At 35.9% G+C, this 17,902-nt stretch overlaps 3 protein-coding genes across 4 annotated transcripts; all 3 read left to right on the forward strand.

Annotated features, from left to right (window-relative positions):
* The first annotated feature begins 1,442 nt into the window (after positions 1–1,442).
* LOC145239270 (O-phosphoseryl-tRNA(Sec) selenium transferase-like) lies at positions 1,443–6,876 on the forward strand. Its single transcript, XM_080102575.1, has 10 exons — positions 1,443–1,732; positions 1,869–2,023; positions 3,482–3,600; positions 3,917–4,059; positions 4,159–4,328; positions 4,412–4,514; positions 5,164–5,388; positions 5,549–5,642; positions 5,721–5,808; positions 6,045–6,876. Exons 1-10 carry the CDS (start codon positions 1,619–1,621, stop codon positions 6,286–6,288), a joined length of 1,455 nt encoding a protein of 484 aa, XP_079958701.1. The 5' UTR covers positions 1,443–1,618; the 3' UTR covers positions 6,289–6,876.
* A 719-nt stretch (positions 6,877–7,595) lies between these two features.
* On the forward strand, positions 7,596–12,698 carry LOC145238647 (uncharacterized). The gene is made up of 6 exons (XM_080101880.1): positions 7,596–7,760; positions 7,942–8,062; positions 9,536–9,630; positions 9,862–9,963; positions 10,233–10,539; positions 12,205–12,698. The coding sequence occupies exons 1-6, from the start codon at positions 7,642–7,644 to the stop codon at positions 12,511–12,513; spliced, it is 1,053 nt and encodes a 350-aa protein (XP_079958006.1). The 5' UTR covers positions 7,596–7,641; the 3' UTR covers positions 12,514–12,698.
* A 1,194-nt stretch (positions 12,699–13,892) lies between these two features.
* On the forward strand, positions 13,893–16,999 carry LOC145238473 (syndecan-2-A-like). Of its 2 annotated transcripts, XM_080101667.1 has the most exons (7): positions 13,895–14,122; positions 14,390–14,483; positions 14,578–14,697; positions 15,177–15,229; positions 15,297–15,353; positions 15,460–15,565; positions 15,628–16,999. In XM_080101667.1, the coding sequence occupies exons 1-7, from the start codon at positions 14,066–14,068 to the stop codon at positions 15,795–15,797; spliced, it is 657 nt and encodes a 218-aa protein (XP_079957793.1). In that variant the 5' UTR covers positions 13,895–14,065; the 3' UTR covers positions 15,798–16,999. The 2 variants fall into 2 exon arrangements, with proteins under 2 accessions (XP_079957794.1, XP_079957793.1); XM_080101668.1 differs by lacking the exon at positions 14,578–14,697 and having other exon boundaries at positions 13,893–14,122.
* Positions 17,000–17,902: the final 903 nt, after the last annotated feature.

A 17,902-nucleotide genomic window follows, 5' to 3' on the forward strand; every position in this document is an offset into this window, starting at 1 on the left:
CTTTAACGTAATACACGGAACAGCTGTCATGGAAGGATTTTATTAAATAGACACTCGTTACGAAAACGACTGGTGGTGGTACCAATATCCTGTTATACTTCCCATTAGGTGAAAATGTTTGGTAGGACAGTTCTTTTAAAGTTGTGTCAAGTTTAGCTTAAAGGCTAGTATTACTGGATGGCATATTTCAAAAACGTACTAAGGTACACAATTCACGGTTTTAAAGATTCTAACCAGAAACAAACAAGTCAGTATATTTGCATAAAGCATGACGTTTCGACATCAACTTGAATTTGAGAAATTGAGAAATGAATTTGAGAATGACACAAGTTGATGTCGAAACGTCATGCTTTATGCAAATATACTGGCTTGTTTGTTTCTGGTTAAAAACGTACTATATTTCGCAAACGGGAAAGAAAATATTCTAACGGAGGATTAACCTAATGAGAATTTTTTTCAGGAGTGTCCAAAGTGCGGTCCGCGGTCCAAAGGCGGCCGCGACGGCATTTGAAGTGGCCCGCAGTTGTTGTTTCAAATTTTATTGCATATGGCCCGCAATAATTTGAATAAAGGTTTTGGGTTGTGGCGACTTGCGACTTCACACAAAAGCTTTTCCACGAAACTTTATTTTGGCTATGGCTTAAAAAGAAAGTATATATACTTTAGGCCAGTGGTTCCCAACCTTTTTTTGTCGCGACCCAAATACTTCCCAAAATTTGGTTTTGTAGATTCTTGCGACCCATAAACATACCTTCTTACTATTTTTGGTTGATTTTTGTTTGTAAATCAGGGAAGGTTTTCGAAAATTTCTGCGCCAATTTGAAAAATCAAACAAATAATATTCGTTTATTTTTAACCAACTTAGAGCTGGCTCAAAGCATTATCAGCCAGACAACGCTTAACAGTGATCTCACACAAACATTATGACGTCACAAGCAGAATTAACGACTACCACGCCAAATTGTCATGAAATTATTATTGGGCAACAATTTATGGCTTTGGGAAATAATAAAATAACGCTACGAAACGAAGTCAAGGAGTAGATGCTTTTATTGCCACAAAAACAGACGACCCAACAGAATTGTCAGGCGACCCAACTTTGGGTCGCGACCCATAGGTTGTGAAACACTGCTTTAGGCTATACATGGTGCTGACGCAACAAAATCTCAGAATTTCCTGTAATGTTGTATATTTGTGTTATAATTGTCCAGGTAAAAACTTTGCAAAAAAACGTTGGCCCACAGGCGTCTGCACCTGATAAAAATTTTCCCAAATTAAAAAAAAGTTTGGACACCTCTGGTTTATTTTCTAGGTAGAAATACCTCTACCTTATTTCTACAAAATCAGTCTTAATGTAGGGAAATACCCAAAAGCTATCTTTGGTGGTGCATGTTGCTGCTGTTGTATTTAGTGTTTACTGTTTACTACCGCTTTGTAAAACTAATTTATGTATACTTGTTCATTTCAAAACGTATTGAAGCTTTTTTATGGTAACTATGCATTCACTAGCGTCTGGTGACATATGAAGTAACTCCATTGTACATCTGTGAGATCTTGATACGCATTACAGATTACAGTTACACCACATAAGTGTAAACAAACTGCACGTTATAAGACAATGAATAACAATCACCTCAAACAGTGTGATAAATTGGTACCAGCATCATATATTAAACAAGCTGAACAGTCATGTACATCAATAAACAATCTAATTAGCCACCTACTGGAGCATGTAAGCAAGTACATCTTTGTTTTTCTAACACAAAAGTTAGCAACTAAACCTTAAATATTGCAAAAGGATGTTTTTATTTTTGTGTGTTTTGTCTAAATACTATGCTGATTTAATTACAGCTTGTATATGTGTACAGAAAAAAATACCTGAAGACCCATGGCGATCGGACATCATAGAAGCTTTACTGTCAAGTTTATCACAAATGGACAGTAACAACTTCTTGTCATCATGTGGTGCTGGTGAACGGGAAGGAAGAATATTTTCAGAACTTGTGGCCAGCAGGAATTATAGGTAGATAATAAACGTTCCCTGCAGTTGTGCAGCTAATTTAACACTATTGAAAAGATATATTTCAATAATTTCAGTACATCATGTAAAATCACAAAATTATGTTTATTTTTTGTGTGTTGAAGCAAATAGATTTGAAATCACCTGTGTGTGACTAAAATGTAATTATAATATTTGATAGCTTTTTTTCTCTATAAATTGCACGATTATCAGTCAGCACATCTAATATTAAAAAAAAGAGTTATACCCAAACTTTTTTTTACTAGTAATCATGTACCACATTTACTCAGAAAATATGTTTGTGACAGCTGTCAGCTAAATATGATTTTGTTTCATTACTATAAGCATGTAAATGCATAAAAGTAAGGATGAAAGAAGAATGTACCGTGTCTAATCTAATTTTATATTATTTCAAATTATCTCTGTCAACAATACTAAGCTTACATACCACCAATGATATGCTCCCACAGTTTGAAAACACTGGTTTAAAACAATGCTAGGAAGACTTTAATCAGTTAACATCACTTGCCACAATTTTAGATTGCATTGTAAATCTGCACTTTTGACATTTACAGGTAAAAACAAGAGATTAAGGTGTCCCAGTAGTAATGATTATTTGTGGCTATTCATGAAAAGGACCCATATTGTTTTTACTCTATAAATTTTTTGATTTTTTATTTTCTTTATGCTGTCAAATGTAAGTCCCATTTTGTCAATAAGTGGTCCAAACTTTTTCAAGTCTAAACATGTGACCTAAAGTTGTGCAAATTTGATAATGTGCTCCACAATTCATGATAATTTTAAAACATCTATATATTCTTTTCTAAAATACAAGACTCAATAGTTTCATACTTTGTTGTTAAATCAATACCAGGTGTTAAATAATTTTGTATAGAGTTGGATCCACTAATTTCCACCTTGTTATCTTAACTACATAAATTTGCACAATGTGTTTGGATAACCCCCCCCCCCCCCCCAACTATTTGCTTTTTATTCTGGAGACCTAAAACAGTTGTTACTAGGCTGTTGCTGTTTAAATGTTAACCCAAATTTTTTCAGTGATAACAGTTAGTGTACATTTAATCCGTAGCCGATATTTTACAGCAAAAATACTACAATCTGTTACCCTTTAGTTACTTACATGTAAAAATGCATTTTTTACTTTAAAAATGATCAGGGCTTGTTTATTGTGTATTAGCACAACAACAAAAGTTGTAATAAAAATTATCAATATCTTTAAGTTATGGGTATTTATTCCAATTATACCACACATAATATCGGGTACTGGCTCTGTAACAGTATTATTGGGCCAACACTTATTAGAGTCCTAATTGTGCATTTTAACTACTGATGTACCGAAGGTGTGGTTTATGAAATTTATTCAGCTAAATTACCATTTAAACAAAAATTACTTGCCACTTTGTTGCCTAGTTTAACTGTAGTAAAAACATATTTTATCAGGTTGGCTCATGGTGTTGGTCGATCTGGAGATGTTACAGCAGTTCAGCCAAAAGCAGTTGGATCAAGTATTTTAAATCAACTTTGCACCCGTATAGTTCTGGATATAATCAGGCAAGTTGGTAAGTAGACATTGCTGAGTGTAAATCTCTTTTTTTTAAGTGGGGCAAATGTTTTTTGCTTGTTCTTACCCTTCTCCCCTGTTTTTTGTCCGTTTTTAATGTAAAATGAATCAATGAAAGTTCTACAGGTTATAAGTATGGTCAAACTTACCTGCAGCACCTTCCAGTTGCTAGTCTTGTACCCTGTGGATCCTCGTTTTTGATAAAGTTGTTTCTACATTTATTCTGCATGATTGGTGATACATTTAGTTGATTTCAAATTAAAAAAAAAATGGTACAATTTGTGGTACAGTATCAAGTGTTTAAATTATTTTAGGTGCTGAAACAGCAACATCATGCATTATTGTTCCCATGGCAACTGGAATGACACTGCTTCTATGTTTTTTAACCTTGCGTACATCCAGACCGAAAGCTAAATACATTATTTGGCCAAGAATTGACCAAAAGTCTTGTTTTAAGGTAATTTGGATTGTAGTTTGGTTTATGTTCGAAAGTACGGATATATTGTACTTGTTTTTGTAAATTGTTTTTTGTTGTTGTCTATGACACATTTTACAGTCAATGATTTCTGCTGGATTTGAGCCTGTCGTAATTGAAAATAAACTCAAAGGTGATGAGCTTCGAACAGATCTTGAAATGATAAAAGAAAAAGTTAAACATTTGGGTTCAGAAAATGTTTTATGTATTCATTCCACCACATCTTGTTTTGCTCCAAGAGTCCCTGACAGGTATTACAATTGGTATAATTGTAGGGGGATCATGTACAATAAATATGCTAAAACATGTGTTTATTTGTCTTTAATATTTAAAGGTTGGAAGAAATTGCAAAAATCTGCAAGGAAAATGACATTCCACATATTGTTAATAATGCTTACGGGTTGCAATCATCAAAGTGCATGCATCTTCTACAACAGGTATGCATCATGCACATAAAGTTTTTGATCTGTCACCAGTAGTAAAGCATGTATTGCATTTCTGCATTGTGTTACATCACGATGCACAAGGTCATGTTGGTGTTTCATCAGTTACTGTTAAATTATCATCCTTAGAGATGTATGGGAAAAATTCAAAAAAAGTATCCCCTGATTTTATAGCTCCAATGTTTTTTCTTAGTCTCTGGTACTTCAACATGGATTCTGTGTAGCAAGTCTTATGTTTGGTTAGTGTAGCCTGACATTAGATTTTGTTAATTGTTCTTACTTCACCATCAACAATCTTTCTCAGTTTGCATAATAAGGCACTGTGATGTCCCCTATTTGTATGGTACATTCACATTTTGTATATTTTAAAACCTTGTTGACTAAAACTACCTTTTGCATGATTATTTTGTTTAACTAGTGAAAAGCTATAAAAATACTCCTATTTAGTTAAAAAAAAATAGTTACAAACACTCAAAATGTTTTGTACATCTGATGATGCCCATTGTGCTGTTGGGATATCATCAGAGCAATAGTTCATTACAAAAAACGAATTTCTTTTTGTAACTTTACACCAGTGGGATGAGAGACAAATGTGCAACCTGTTGAATGAAATATTTGTTCAGTATTTTCTAAAACGTTTCAGGCTGCCAGATTGGGACGAGTTGATGCATTTGTCCAAAGTTGTGACAAAAATCTGCTTGTGCCAGTTGGTGGGGCCATAGTGGCAAGTTTTAACAAAGACGGTTTTATTGAAAATGTTGCATCTACATATGCTGGTCGAGCCTCAGCTTCCCCAGCTATTGATCTTCTCATTACATCTCTGCAAATGGGATTAAGTGGTTTAAAACAACTTCTTAAACAGAGAAAGGTAACTCACTAGTCACTAGTGACCTTAATGTTTCATTTTTTAAACCACAAGTAAATGTCTAAAATGAATAAAGTAAATATCTGTTTTTACATTTTGTACACCAATAAAGAAACATGTTGTTTTTCTTTGTTTAATTTACTTTTTTATATTACGCTTGCAGGAAAACTATAACTATCTGAGAGATGAAATGTGCAAACTTGCTGAGAAACACGGGGAACAATTGCTAGCCACTCCTCACAACCCTATATCTATGGGTAAACTTTTCATTGTTACATACTCATTTCCAACTTTGAGTAGCTATATTTAGCTAATTTCGTGGAAATGCATTTCAGCTATGTCACTGAGTACATTGGCAGGAATGGAGAAACATGTGACAGAATTTGGTTCAATGCTGTTTACAAGGAATGTATCAGGGGCAAGGTATTGGTTACATTCCTAGGATGTTATATTAAATGTATTTCAGTTTTTGCTGTAAAGTGACTGCAGTATTCCAGACTGTATCAGAATTTAGGTGTCCAGGTTAAATGTTTGGCTGTTAATAGTTTTTAAAGTCAGGGCATTACTTTGGAGTATTATAGCCAACACTGCCCTAATAATTGAGGAAAAATGCAGTAATAATAATTGAGATAAGGGTTTTGTAATGATTTTTTTTGTAGAGTTGTTCCACTGGATTCAAAGAAAACTATTGGAAGTTATTCTTTCACTGGGTATGGATCTCACTGTGACCAATACAAATGCCCATATCTTACAGTTGCTGCAGCAATTGGAATGAATAAAGATGAATGTCAACTGCTTATAAAAAGAATTGATAAAACTTTTACTGAAATAAAATTTAAGAATAATTCTGCAAAGAACAAAATTCCCAGCACAATTACTCAATCCAGCCAACTAAATAATTGATCTATTCTAGATGATTAATTGTTTTTCTGTCTTTACCAAACAACTTCTTGGTTAAAGCACAATAATTACTATGCAGCTTGTGTTTGTGACAGACATTGACGAATGCAAAGATGGCAAAGTGGTTAGTTAGGGCACCAGCCTTTTATTCCCGTATTGCTGTGGCTTGGGGACTGACTTTAATTTATGTTTGGTTAAACAAGCAACATGTTTAGCTCTGAAGTAGCCAACAGTAACCTACTTTTATAACCCTAATTGCGATTTACATCTAAGTTGATCAATAAAATGTCATTACCTGCCATCTAAACGACTGCACATGAAGTTGTATTTTCTATTTGTGGTGTGGTACTTTGATTTTTATGACCTCTTCAGTTTTATCAAAGTTAAAAGCGTATTGCATTTCTTTGTTGCAATGGCGCCAACATTTTTGTCGCGTTTTTGGTGCACTACAATATATTTAATATTATTGACATGCAATGTTGTGCAGATGCGTTTTTTGTTTAGGTCATTGAGCCTACTAGTTTCGTTTTTATTGTGTCCTCATATAATTTGGAATCAATGAGAATAAACACTATTATTCACAACAAACAATGACGCAACCTCAGGCACGAGGTTTCGATAGTGATCCACATCCAGAATGTTTATTGTCTTTGCATGAAAGTGGCGAAGCGAGAACAAAGGGGTTTAAAACGGGCAAAAAAAATTTGAGATTGAAAAAGTTGAACTATGCAAGTTAGTTTAAAACATCGAGTTATGGGACCTACAATGCGCATTTTTTAAACTTTAGCTCCTATCCCTCTCTGGCTACGCCAATGGAAGGAGATATTTCGCACCTGAAGCAGGCAAAATAGCTTTTACTGGAGATTGTTTTGTCCGCCTTCCAGGCATGACTAAATTATTGCAGGGTTTTGAGTTTAAAACTGTTTCATTTGTCTCGAGGGATGACCGCAATCGTCTTTAAAAAAAACGGAGAAGTGCTGATTATGTGGGGTGCGTATCAAAAGAGTGCCAATTGAAAGATATTTTTTGTACATCACCCGTCCACGTGAAAAATTAAAACATAATCTAAATTTCTGACGACCCCCCATTCTTGTTTTAATTGATTTTCTGGCGAAATCAGGAACCATTCACAAAATATGGCCTGTTTTGTTAATATCGTGCCATTGCGTCAGCTCTTTTTCCGGTGTTGGTAGTGTTATGACTAGTTTGCAGAGTAACAGATAACTTGATGACAAGGCTACATTTAGTTACAGTGTCTTGGAATGTGACGAAAGTGATTGTTGTTAATCCTAGAATTTTTTTTAAAGTCTGGTTTATCAGTGTTTTTGTTATCCTTCATCGCTTCTGTTTGATGTGATGGCTAATCGTTCTTCATTTTCTTGTACGAGGCCTCTCAAGTTGGCAATCTTTGGTACTAAAGGTGTCGGAAAAACAAGTTTAGCGTTACAATATTTAACTGAGCACCACATCGACCCGTAAGTGTTGTTTGATACATTCAGCAATTTGTTGTAGTTGGATTAACAAAGTGGGGTAAGAAAATTTATCGATACAATTAATAGCGTGCAAAATAAAACTTCTCTCAATTGGTATTGTAGACCTTTTTAAGCTTAGCGCTTGTCAAACGACTGGTTTGTCCTTTACATGTTTACGTTTCAGTACACCAACAACATTAGAGGATATTTACAGAAAAGACGTAAACATTTCAATCGCAAATCAGGAAACAGCAAAGATATTTTTCAGCAAATGGGGAAAAGATTCAAACAAACCTGTCGAAAAGGTAATTGTTATTGCAGTTGTAGATTGGTGCCGAAAAACATCAAGCTAGTCAACCTTTTTTCTTTACTTAAATAGCAAGACTGTAACAAATGCTGCTGTTTGGGTAGTATGTTATTGGATTGTGTCTAATGACGCTTTCATTTAATGGTTTTGTACAACGCGGTACATGCTTAAGCAGTGGTTTCCAAACATGCTTGCAGCACATCAGATATCTTTACTTTTAACGACACACTTTGCAAGCTAAAACACACAATTTTTGAAAAATTGGTGAGATTGGTTTTGGTCGTCCAGAAATTCCAATAGGTACTGCAGCAAAGTAATCGTATAGTAAGGGTACGCAAAACAGAAATATAAGCAACACCTGCAGGCTATATGTAACGATAAAAACAACAAAGAAACAAAAAACGAGATTTTCAAGAGAATTGGAACGTTGTCATGGGATTTTATAACGAACTGTACTCTGTGCATGACGACGATATAACTGCACATGACGACACTACAACCATTTTTTGATCCTATTTGTTACTAAGCCATTGGTTGTTAACTTAAATCGAACCCCAGCGTTTGTCCAATGCCGTTTCAGGGGTTCAACCAATGTCTTTTGATGTTCAAATGTGCAGCAAACCTTCGCTATACTTTTTGGGATAAATCGCAAAAGCGAAATACCATCTTAAGTTACTGAATAGCGGAATTACAAAAGGTTTTAACCAATTGTTTCCCTCTGTGACATGAGAAAGAAAATAGTGCCCAATTTGAGAAAGAAAATAGTGCGCATATGTACTATTCGTAGGCAGCAAAACTTGTCCGAAACCTGACCTTCCATAATTCTGTACTGCTGTTATCGAACATTAAGTGGTTAGTTCGATTTAGTACTTATTTAGATTGATTTTAAATATTGCGGTATAAATACTGTTTAATAGAACAGTATCACACGGATCAAATCCGAAACGCGGTCCCCTTTCCCTGGTTTCGTGCCCTAAAGTTTTATTGTCCTTGCTTGAAGATGAAAAATTCCTGGATTCAAAGCAATCTTAAAAGTTCAACGTTTCGCTTATTTTGATGTCATTAATCAACAGACTGCTTTGTTTGGTTTAAAATCGTGACTCTGCTTGCATAATAAGTTAACTGCTTTTATATTAGACACAACAAACTTACAAGTGTATGAAATAGGGTTAAGAACCACTGCCAAAAGAAGCCTAACATATGGAATTAAAATTGCAAAATATACGTTTTCTGTGTTTTCCTGCTGACAAAGTATGCCACAAAAAATAGTTTGGTTCTTGGTTGTGTACCAAGCCTTAAGTTTGAGACCACTGCTCTGAGCGGTATACGCCATAACGTACCGGGAACAATTATGTTATTTATGTCTACACATACAAATAGGCTACCTTGCTATAAATATTTTCATTTGAAATATTTTGCCAACTTGGTTTATGGGGTTCTTTTTAACTTATAACCCTACAATTATTAACAGAAAAGGAAAAAGAGTGAAACTGGATTATATGATACAGGAAGAATTCCAGAAAGCGCCAGTTTGAAGTTTTCATTAGAAATAACCGACACATCAGGGTAAGTGCGATATAGTAAACTTGTGAAATGTAGAGAATTATTCGCGCATCCCGGTTTGGGAACCTTACATTTGTTCCAAGCTTTAATAAGGAAGTAGCCTACTCTACTCCATTTCCTTAAAGTGCGTGTTGTTTTTAGGTTTGGCTGACAATCTACACTTACGCAATGCTTAATTCATCTGTTGCGAAATTTCGCATATGTTGTATAATGTACACTAAAATGCACTTGTAGGTTCTGCTCACCACCGAAAGAAAAAACTTCAAGGTCTAGTTTTTTTGAGAGATTTGTGCTACCACCTCGCACACGATATCGAATGGCCACCCAGGATAGGAGGTAATTAACATATAACTTTTTATTATATAGCCATGATCACCAACGTTTACTGGGGAAAAAATTAGTAACTTACAACAATTTAGTCCAACAAAGCATGAATCATTGTGAACATATACGCATGCCAGGTACTGCAACATAGAAACCAACACACATAAGATGTTTGGTACCGACTAGTCACAATTGAACAAACAAAAAATTGCTTAAGCTATTCCATTATTGTGTAAATGCCAGTTATATTTAAAACAAACAACAGACAGGTGTGTTTTTAGAGCTAATCAAAGATCGCGATGCAGCAGCTCATGCTCCGTCGGTAGCCTTAGTTTGATGGCTCGCCATGATGCGTGTCTAAGAGACTGCGACGGACTTGTACTTGTATTCAACGTTCTGGACTCAGAATCACTAAGCACAATTCGAGAAATACGCGACCGTTTTGTAAATCTTCACGTAGAAGAAGACAACTCCATGCAACGTCGGAGTTCAATCCAAAGATGTTGTTGTTGTTGTTGTCCGTCGCGAAGTAAAATTCCGACAAACGGAAAATCTGTTCCGCCTATTTTCGTGGTCGGTACGCATTCGGTAAGTTGCCTGCGGAAAAAAATAGTGAGTTCGTGTTTTGTATTTAAAACAAACTCCTTAAGTAAAGAGAATTTACTTTAAAACTAGTAGTTAGTACCTCATATCTCATAGGACAGGGGAATAAGTGCGCCCTTCGGTGTTAATATACTTTGATACCTTGACACAGCTCGGTGCACCAGTAGAACCAGAGTTGTAAGCGGGCCTGAAATTGGAGCCCCGAACCCGAAAGTACAATCCCCATAACCGACCCGAACCCGAATCGCTTTGAAAAGTCCGTTTAGGCCCGAAAGTTTGATTGACAGGCACGTTTAAACCTCAGGAACTACAACAACATAGACAAAAATAGACAATTAGTGTTGAACATGGAGTTTTAGGGCTGTGTGACATTGGGTCAAGCCCAGCAACCATAGCTACTTAGCCAGTTAATTATATTCAAAAATGCTGACACAGAGTGTAAAGTCAGACCCGAATCAAACCCCCCTTACAAATACAACTCGGCCTCTTGGCTCCGCAATATTACTTAATATCAAATCAATGATCCTTTATTCCTCCACAAGCAACTAAGACGGTAATTGTTTGCGCATACTTTAATGCAGTGCGAAATATTTCCTATTTTAAAGTGGAAACATTCCCTGGTGTTTTTGAACTTCATGAAGAAATACTGGTGTGCATGACAAAGTTTCATAGCTCAAAATTTTGTTATTTGTAATGAAAAGCATCCTTTACACACCACAATAAAGTTGAAAGTGCTTAAAAAGTTTGAGAACCACTGCTTTAATGTCTTAGTATTGTCTATGATGTCACAAACTATTCTCAGATCATTGATATGTGCAACCATAATCAAAAAAAGTCCTCCTGTGACTAGGGATTTTTTTACGTTATTCGAAACTACGTTATTTTGCGCGGCCTTTGTGACTAAATTCTGCATAGGACAACTGCAATCACAAAAGTCGAAACACAATGTCGTCATTTAGGGCAGGGGTCTCCAAACTACAGCCCGCGGGCCGGATCCGGCCTGCGACCACATTTTTTGGTTTGCTAAATCGTATAAATAACTTTGTAACATTCAAAAAGTAATCTACTCCCTACGAGAGTTTTCCTGTCGCGATATGTAGAACTGATATTACCTAGTTTCAGGATGGCAACGCCCAGGATTGTTCCAAATCTAATTTGTTACGTCACAAACAAGTTTTAATTGTGAGGAAACCTTCTTTGGGTACTTGTGACGTAATATACAATCACTCCACTCAATTTGAGACTAACTATACAGTTTAACAGTCGCATCGACATATTTTAAATGGGATTGTAGAAAGGTCATATATCTTGGCGCCCCTATAAAAATCGCCTCGCGGGCTAAGTTTGCAAGGCCGGCGCTGGGACATGTAAACTATGCGTGCGAATAAACTTATCCGGCCCGCAGTGAACAAAGTTTGGTGACGCCTGATTAAGGGGATTGCATACCATTGTTTTTTTTCAAAAGTATTTTGGAAAATATGGTAATAATTTATGCATTCCATAAACACATAATGTTCTTTCTTGGAAATGCACCACTGCTGCAAAATGAAATGCTATAGCCATGGGATAGGAACTGTGTCTTATACTGTGGATTTAGGCAATGTGATACCAAAAATCAAAAAATTACCGATTTCTTTTTTGGCTTCACAGGACCAGAGAAACCTCCAGATGGCGCACGAGAAACCGTCTCGATTGTACAATGTAAACTTTTCCCGAGATCGCACGATGCTGAATGCCAGGCGAAAGGAAAAGCAACAAAACGCAGGAAGCAACGAACCCCATATTGTGTTTCCACACGATGTTTATGAAATTATTAACGGTTGGGCGGAATGTGCAGGCTTCGCCGAAATCACTTCCCGTGATCACGCAATGGTTCGTCAGATTTTTGAGCAACTTTCGCTTGCGATCGTAACCTCGTTACCTTTATCTGTATGGGAAGAATCCCAAAATGTTACATAACAATGTGTTCGGTTATGCGGAACATACTTTTATTTCCTATGCGCCCACCGTCTGTTTAAGTTCACCAATTGTTGCTGTAAAAATTCATTTTGAAGTGTGTTTTATTGTCAGTAATCTTTTGTTCCACTTAACTGTGATGTATGTGTCAGTTAAAATGTAACTGCTTCTGGTTCTGTCTAAATCTCAACAAGATTTACAAAAAACATGAGAGTTTTACAAGGTTGCCAGCTTAGGCTAAACTGCTTAAAAATAATAAAAACAAAACTCGCGAAAAAAATTTAAAATCGGTGAGCATTTTATTATAATCAGTTACATTTGGTAAATACATGTCGTTAATAAACAGTTCAAACATATTTCAGTTGCTGTAAATCTATTGCAGCAAACTTTTCTTTCTCATGACAGCCTGTTGCACAACTATTTGGAAACTTTGCCCATTAGCCTAGCCTACGCATTCCAACGGTTTGCATACATATAATGTCAAAGAATGACGAACGCAATTGATAAGAACACAAATTGGGGATGTTGGAATTTACCAGGGAGAGATATATGTGTGTTTTCGTTATCAAGACGATAATAGCAGACAAAAACGGGATGATAATCATGAAATGTTCACAATAAAGTGCGCTGAAGATCGCATTTTTTTGCCAGACAGCAGACGCAGACGTTTCTGCTGTGAAGGTGGTGAATGGCTGGAATGCTGGATACTTTGTAACTTGGCTTTTAAACATTTAGATGTATCCCGGTGTGCGCTTCTCAAGTATCCCACAGATGTTGCATAGAAGCATCCTTGAGTGTCCAACGAAAATCTTGACAAAAGAAATGCGCCATTCGGACCAAAGAAGTTTTGAAAAATCAATCATTTTTAAATTTTGTAGAAAATTACCCTTCTTATTTGAAAGCTAGAAAAGTTTTAGATAAATTTTAGATATTTTATCGCGTTTGTCACATGATGGGTGTCGAGAGTAGTTTTGAAGTAAGTTTAGGTTACGGCTGCTTTGAGTCTAATATTTCCGTCAGGTGATGACAATAACGAGGAGTTTTCGACCGAAAGAGTGTGTTAAATGTGAGGAACCGTATAAAAACTGGAAATTGAGTGTTTCATATGACCGGAAACGAAATATTTTTTTCTCATTGGTTCGCAGAAGTATTGTTTTGAGCCTTTTATTTAGTTATCGATGCTAAAGAGACATATTAGTAAGACCCAAACAGGAAATCGGAACAAATAATTTGTGCTTGTTGTTTCAAAATAAGTAAAGCTGAAAGTTACTAATCTCAAAACTAACTTTTTTGCCGATTTTTAACATCGGGATTACCTGTCGTTTGTTGTCTTGTGTTATCATCAGTTTTTCATATCCATGGAAATTGTCTAATGTTTGTAAAGTTTAAATATTGTATCCTACAAGTTTACAGGTACAAGTGATACAAACAAAAAAAACATCAGTTTTTATTCTGTGTAAAAGAAAAGGCCTTTTCTGTTGAAAGATTTGTTTTCTGTGTGTTCTGTTTATTTTCGGACAATATCAATTGGATTCACAAGGATTATCTAAAATTTATGATGCGGAGAAGTTTCTTGCTTCTTGGATTTCTTCTACTAATTGGCTCATCCCAGGTAAAGTAAAGAACTTGTACAGCACTGCAGATATCTAAAATTGATGACAAAACTTTGGCGGCTTATAAACGTAATTGTCATGGCTAGATGTTTTTCTTTGTAAACATATACCAAAACCAGATAAAAACTGCAAGTTGAGTATCAAGCTCAAGTATGCATCACATTAAAGTTCTCATGTTATTTGGTAAAACTGGTTTCCCCGCTATTTTTGTTTGTAACTAATACATAATTATGTGACATAACCAATATATAATATTCCATGTGCAGGTCAAAAGTACAGAAAATTGGGAATATGAGGTGGAAGGTTCTGCCTCTCTTCCAGGCGATGATGAAGACATGATGATGGCTGGATCGGGTTCAGGTACTTTTCAAACATATATCAAGTACCTGCTTTGAATGTAGCCTGATGCATAATCAGTAATTAGTATGGGTGGATGTTACTTTGTGTCAAAAAGGTTCTTCAATTACTTTTGATGGAAAATATGATGATGAAATGATTCTGTTCACTAACCCCAGTAATTCTTCTTCCACAACTTACACTTCTGTTCCAACAACAGAAATAACTATACTAAAAGGTTTTTGCCTGAATATACAAGTTTTTGTGTTTGTACAAAATCAGTTCGGGATTTAACAGCATGTTTCTTTTGTTGTCTTATGTCAGAATATATTTTATTTTCAACGCTGTTGTTGGTTGTAAACTATCATCAATGTGTCACAAATTGGTGCATCAGCAATCAACTGCTTTTTTGCTGATTGCTGAACATGTGTTTGTAATGTATCAGAAGTTTCTTTTTCGAAGTTGAACTTAATTTTTCTTTGTTTACACCAAAACCATTATTGTGTTTGTAATAATGTAATGCTTCTGGATTACTGCTTCTTCGTGACTGTTGAAGGCATTTTTTGTCTTTTTGGTTTTTATGCACGATTTTTGTTTGCATGACAATGCATGCACGTATATCTCTGGAAGAAAGCTTCACTTGTTTATGTATTTTGCTTATTTTTTAATGACTTATTAGTCATGGTTTATCGATGTGAAACTTGGTTGTTGTTTTAGGAGATTCAGAAACGGAAGACAATTCGAGGAATAAAGCTGTCCCCATCCCAGAGGTGAATTACACTACCATGTTAAATTTAATATGTTTGGTATGTAAGCAACACTTTTCTTTATGTGCAGAATGAACCAGAAATAAATGAAGGAACAACAACTGTTGCCACTACAACTGAAGCAGAGGTTTGTTTTTGTTTTGCTAAACCAAATTTTTTCCCTGAGTTCAAGCATGTCAAAGTGACAGATGTGTATGTACCTTAATGCTAATGATTTTGTGTCATTCTAACAGATAGACGATGAGGAAGAGGAGATTATAGTGGAAGATGATTTGGATGTAAAAGAGCCAACAGCTATAAATGTTGGAAGCATATTCCAAAGTACTCATTTTATGACAGGTAGGTTTTGTCAGCTGAGACAATTATTTTTTTAAATGCTAACCCAACATCCTTCTGTTCAGCCCTAATTGTTGGTGGATGTGTTGGATTACTGTTTGCAATCTGCGTCATAATGTTACTGGCATACAGGATGAGAAAGAAAGATGAGGGAAGTTATGCTCTTGATGAGCAAAAGAAACCTGCATCACCCTCTGCATATCAGTATACTCAAGGCCAGGAGTATTATGCTTAAACTGATCAGAACAATTTGCGTGCCAAGTGCTGTTGTGTAAATATTGAAAGATCTTCATACCCTGATCACCTACCTATAGAGCGATTGAAAATGCTATATCGAAGTTAGTTTGTTTCTCAGTTGTTGTGGCACACTCAGCTTAAACTGCACTGTATTTATGGCATGTCTAGGTATTGGACCATCATATTCAACAGCATTAAATTCATGTTGATGGTAATTTGGGGTTTTAGCTTTTTTGAACATTGTATCACATAATACCAGTCTGTCTTTGTTTTGTTTTCTTTTTGTACCTGTATGAAAAGGTTTCAGAGTATGATTCTGAAAATTCTGTAAGTTGTTTTTTCGTCTTGTTGACTGTTAATTCTCAATGAAGCAACAAGCTTTATTTATAGCTTTTTTCTGGGATGTAATAGTGTGCTTACGTTACTTGTGTTAACTATACATTGAACTTGATTAACATAATACTTTCTTTCATGGTGCTATGACATGATATTAAATACAGTTGGTACGATTTTTTTTCCATTGATGAAATTATTTTTACTAGTCCTCTTGCAAGTGAATTGAAACATGGAATTTTCTCTTTTGTCACAAAAAGTTGCACAGAATTTACCACATTAACATATCATAACCACATACAACTAAATATTCTAATATTTACCACTGCCTTAGGTACAGTAAATCAACATTAGGAAGTTATACTGGAAAAATGATGGCAAACTTTTTGTGTCTCACCATTAAAGTTGATGTGGTAACTTTTTGTCTATTTTTTATTATTTTGGTTTGTGTGTAAGTATTTTTGCATGTAAAAGTCCTGTTTTCAAGTCCCCTAGTGGATTCAGTCATCAAGTTTAGCATGTAATCTAAAATTTACTGTAGGATTTCAACTAATGTCAAGACCTCTGTGCTCAAAAATATGAATTGTCATTTCTTTTTTGGTATGTGCAGGCAGCTAATGCTTATCGGTCTCAACATGTTGCAAATGCCTTTTAATATTCTATTGCTAAACCTAAACCTCAACATAATGTACAAACATCATTGGGATCATGATAAACAACTTGTGTCGTTTTCAAGGTGTTTAAGGTATGACTTGCCAACTGTATGGTGCAAGTAATGTCGCTTTCAGTCGTGTGCTATCTGGAATATTCCTCTTTAAAAGTGTCCTATAGCGTTATTGTACAAATACATTTTCTACACCACTGTAATGCTTCAGTTTATGGTAGGCTAACTTTGAGTTGTTGTGGAAACACAGTTTATTTGAACATGTAGAATTTCTGAACTTTTTTATGTCCAGTATAAAATGAACCTGAATGTGGTAAGACAACTGGTCGTTCAGCTTGCATCGTCCTGAAGGCTGTAATTGCGGAAACGTTGGTTTTCGGGCGATGTAATCAAGATTGTTTGAGTGGGAGTGCGTGACGCGCTGTCGTGTATTTCTTGAGATTATACCTTTCAAGCTTACCCACAGCATGCCTGGCTTCGTGGCGTTTTGCGCTACGTTTCGGTGACGGGAATTTAATACCTTCTCTTCAAACTCCCAGCCATGATTTGAAGGAATGTGTACGCTTCAGCGATTTTGCCTTACCTTCGCCCGTTTTGTTCCGCCCCAAGGAGTTGCGCCCTATCGCCAGACCCTCTCTCTTTACTTAGAGCTCCAAACTTGCGCGAACTTGTTGAAAACAAACTCTTTCGCAGGCGGGTACCAAATGTCGTGGCTCGATGCGCCAGTAAACACAGCACAAGAACAAAGTTCAACAGTGGTCGTATTTTCGTATGTGGGTAACCAACACCAATAAGCTGTGTGAGATGTTTATGCGATTGTAAAATGGTCCATCTCTTCTTTGTTTTTGAGACGCTCGACTTTGTAACGCCTCAACAACGCCAGAGTGTCTGGTTGTTGGAAAAGCTATTCAACACAAGAACTTAATACGCCTGGAGCGGTGTCGAGCAAGTTCGAACAGCAAAAGCCAACCTTGCTAGTTACCAGCATCAGCCGTCGAGCTGAACCTGTTACGTTTATATTTTTGGCTGAAATTTGTTTGTTACCAAGGCCACGAAATTAAAACTGGGCGAAAAAGGCTAAACTTTCCTGAGAGAATGTAATTAAT

This window comes from Phallusia mammillata, chromosome 7, assembly GCF_965637545.1.
Source record: "Phallusia mammillata chromosome 7, kaPhaMamm4.hap1.1, whole genome shotgun sequence".
Lineage (NCBI taxonomy): Eukaryota > Metazoa > Chordata > Ascidiacea > Phlebobranchia > Ascidiidae > Phallusia > Phallusia mammillata.

Coding starts and splice junctions, on each gene's coding strand:
- LOC145238647 (XM_080101880.1), top strand. CDS start 7,642: ATGGCTAATCGTTCTTCATTTTCTTGTACGAGGCCTCTCAAGTTGGCA. Junction 9,964..10,232: donor ATGGCCACCCAGGATAGGAG/GTAATTAACATA, acceptor GTGTGTTTTTAG/AGCTAATCAAAGATCGCGAT. Junction 10,540..12,204: donor TCGTGGTCGGTACGCATTCG/GTAAGTTGCCTG, acceptor TTGGCTTCACAG/GACCAGAGAAACCTCCAGAT.
- LOC145239270 (XM_080102575.1), top strand. CDS start 1,619: ATGAATAACAATCACCTCAAACAGTGTGATAAATTGGTACCAGCATCA. Junction 3,601..3,916: donor GGATATAATCAGGCAAGTTG/GTAAGTAGACAT, acceptor AAATTATTTTAG/GTGCTGAAACAGCAACATCA. Junction 4,329..4,411: donor GCTCCAAGAGTCCCTGACAG/GTATTACAATTG, acceptor TAATATTTAAAG/GTTGGAAGAAATTGCAAAAA.
- LOC145238473 (XM_080101667.1), top strand. CDS start 14,066: ATGATGCGGAGAAGTTTCTTGCTTCTTGGATTTCTTCTACTAATTGGC. Junction 14,123..14,389: donor TACTAATTGGCTCATCCCAG/GTAAAGTAAAGA, acceptor TTCCATGTGCAG/GTCAAAAGTACAGAAAATTG. Junction 14,698..15,176: donor AGAAATAACTATACTAAAAG/GTTTTTGCCTGA, acceptor TTGTTGTTTTAG/GAGATTCAGAAACGGAAGAC.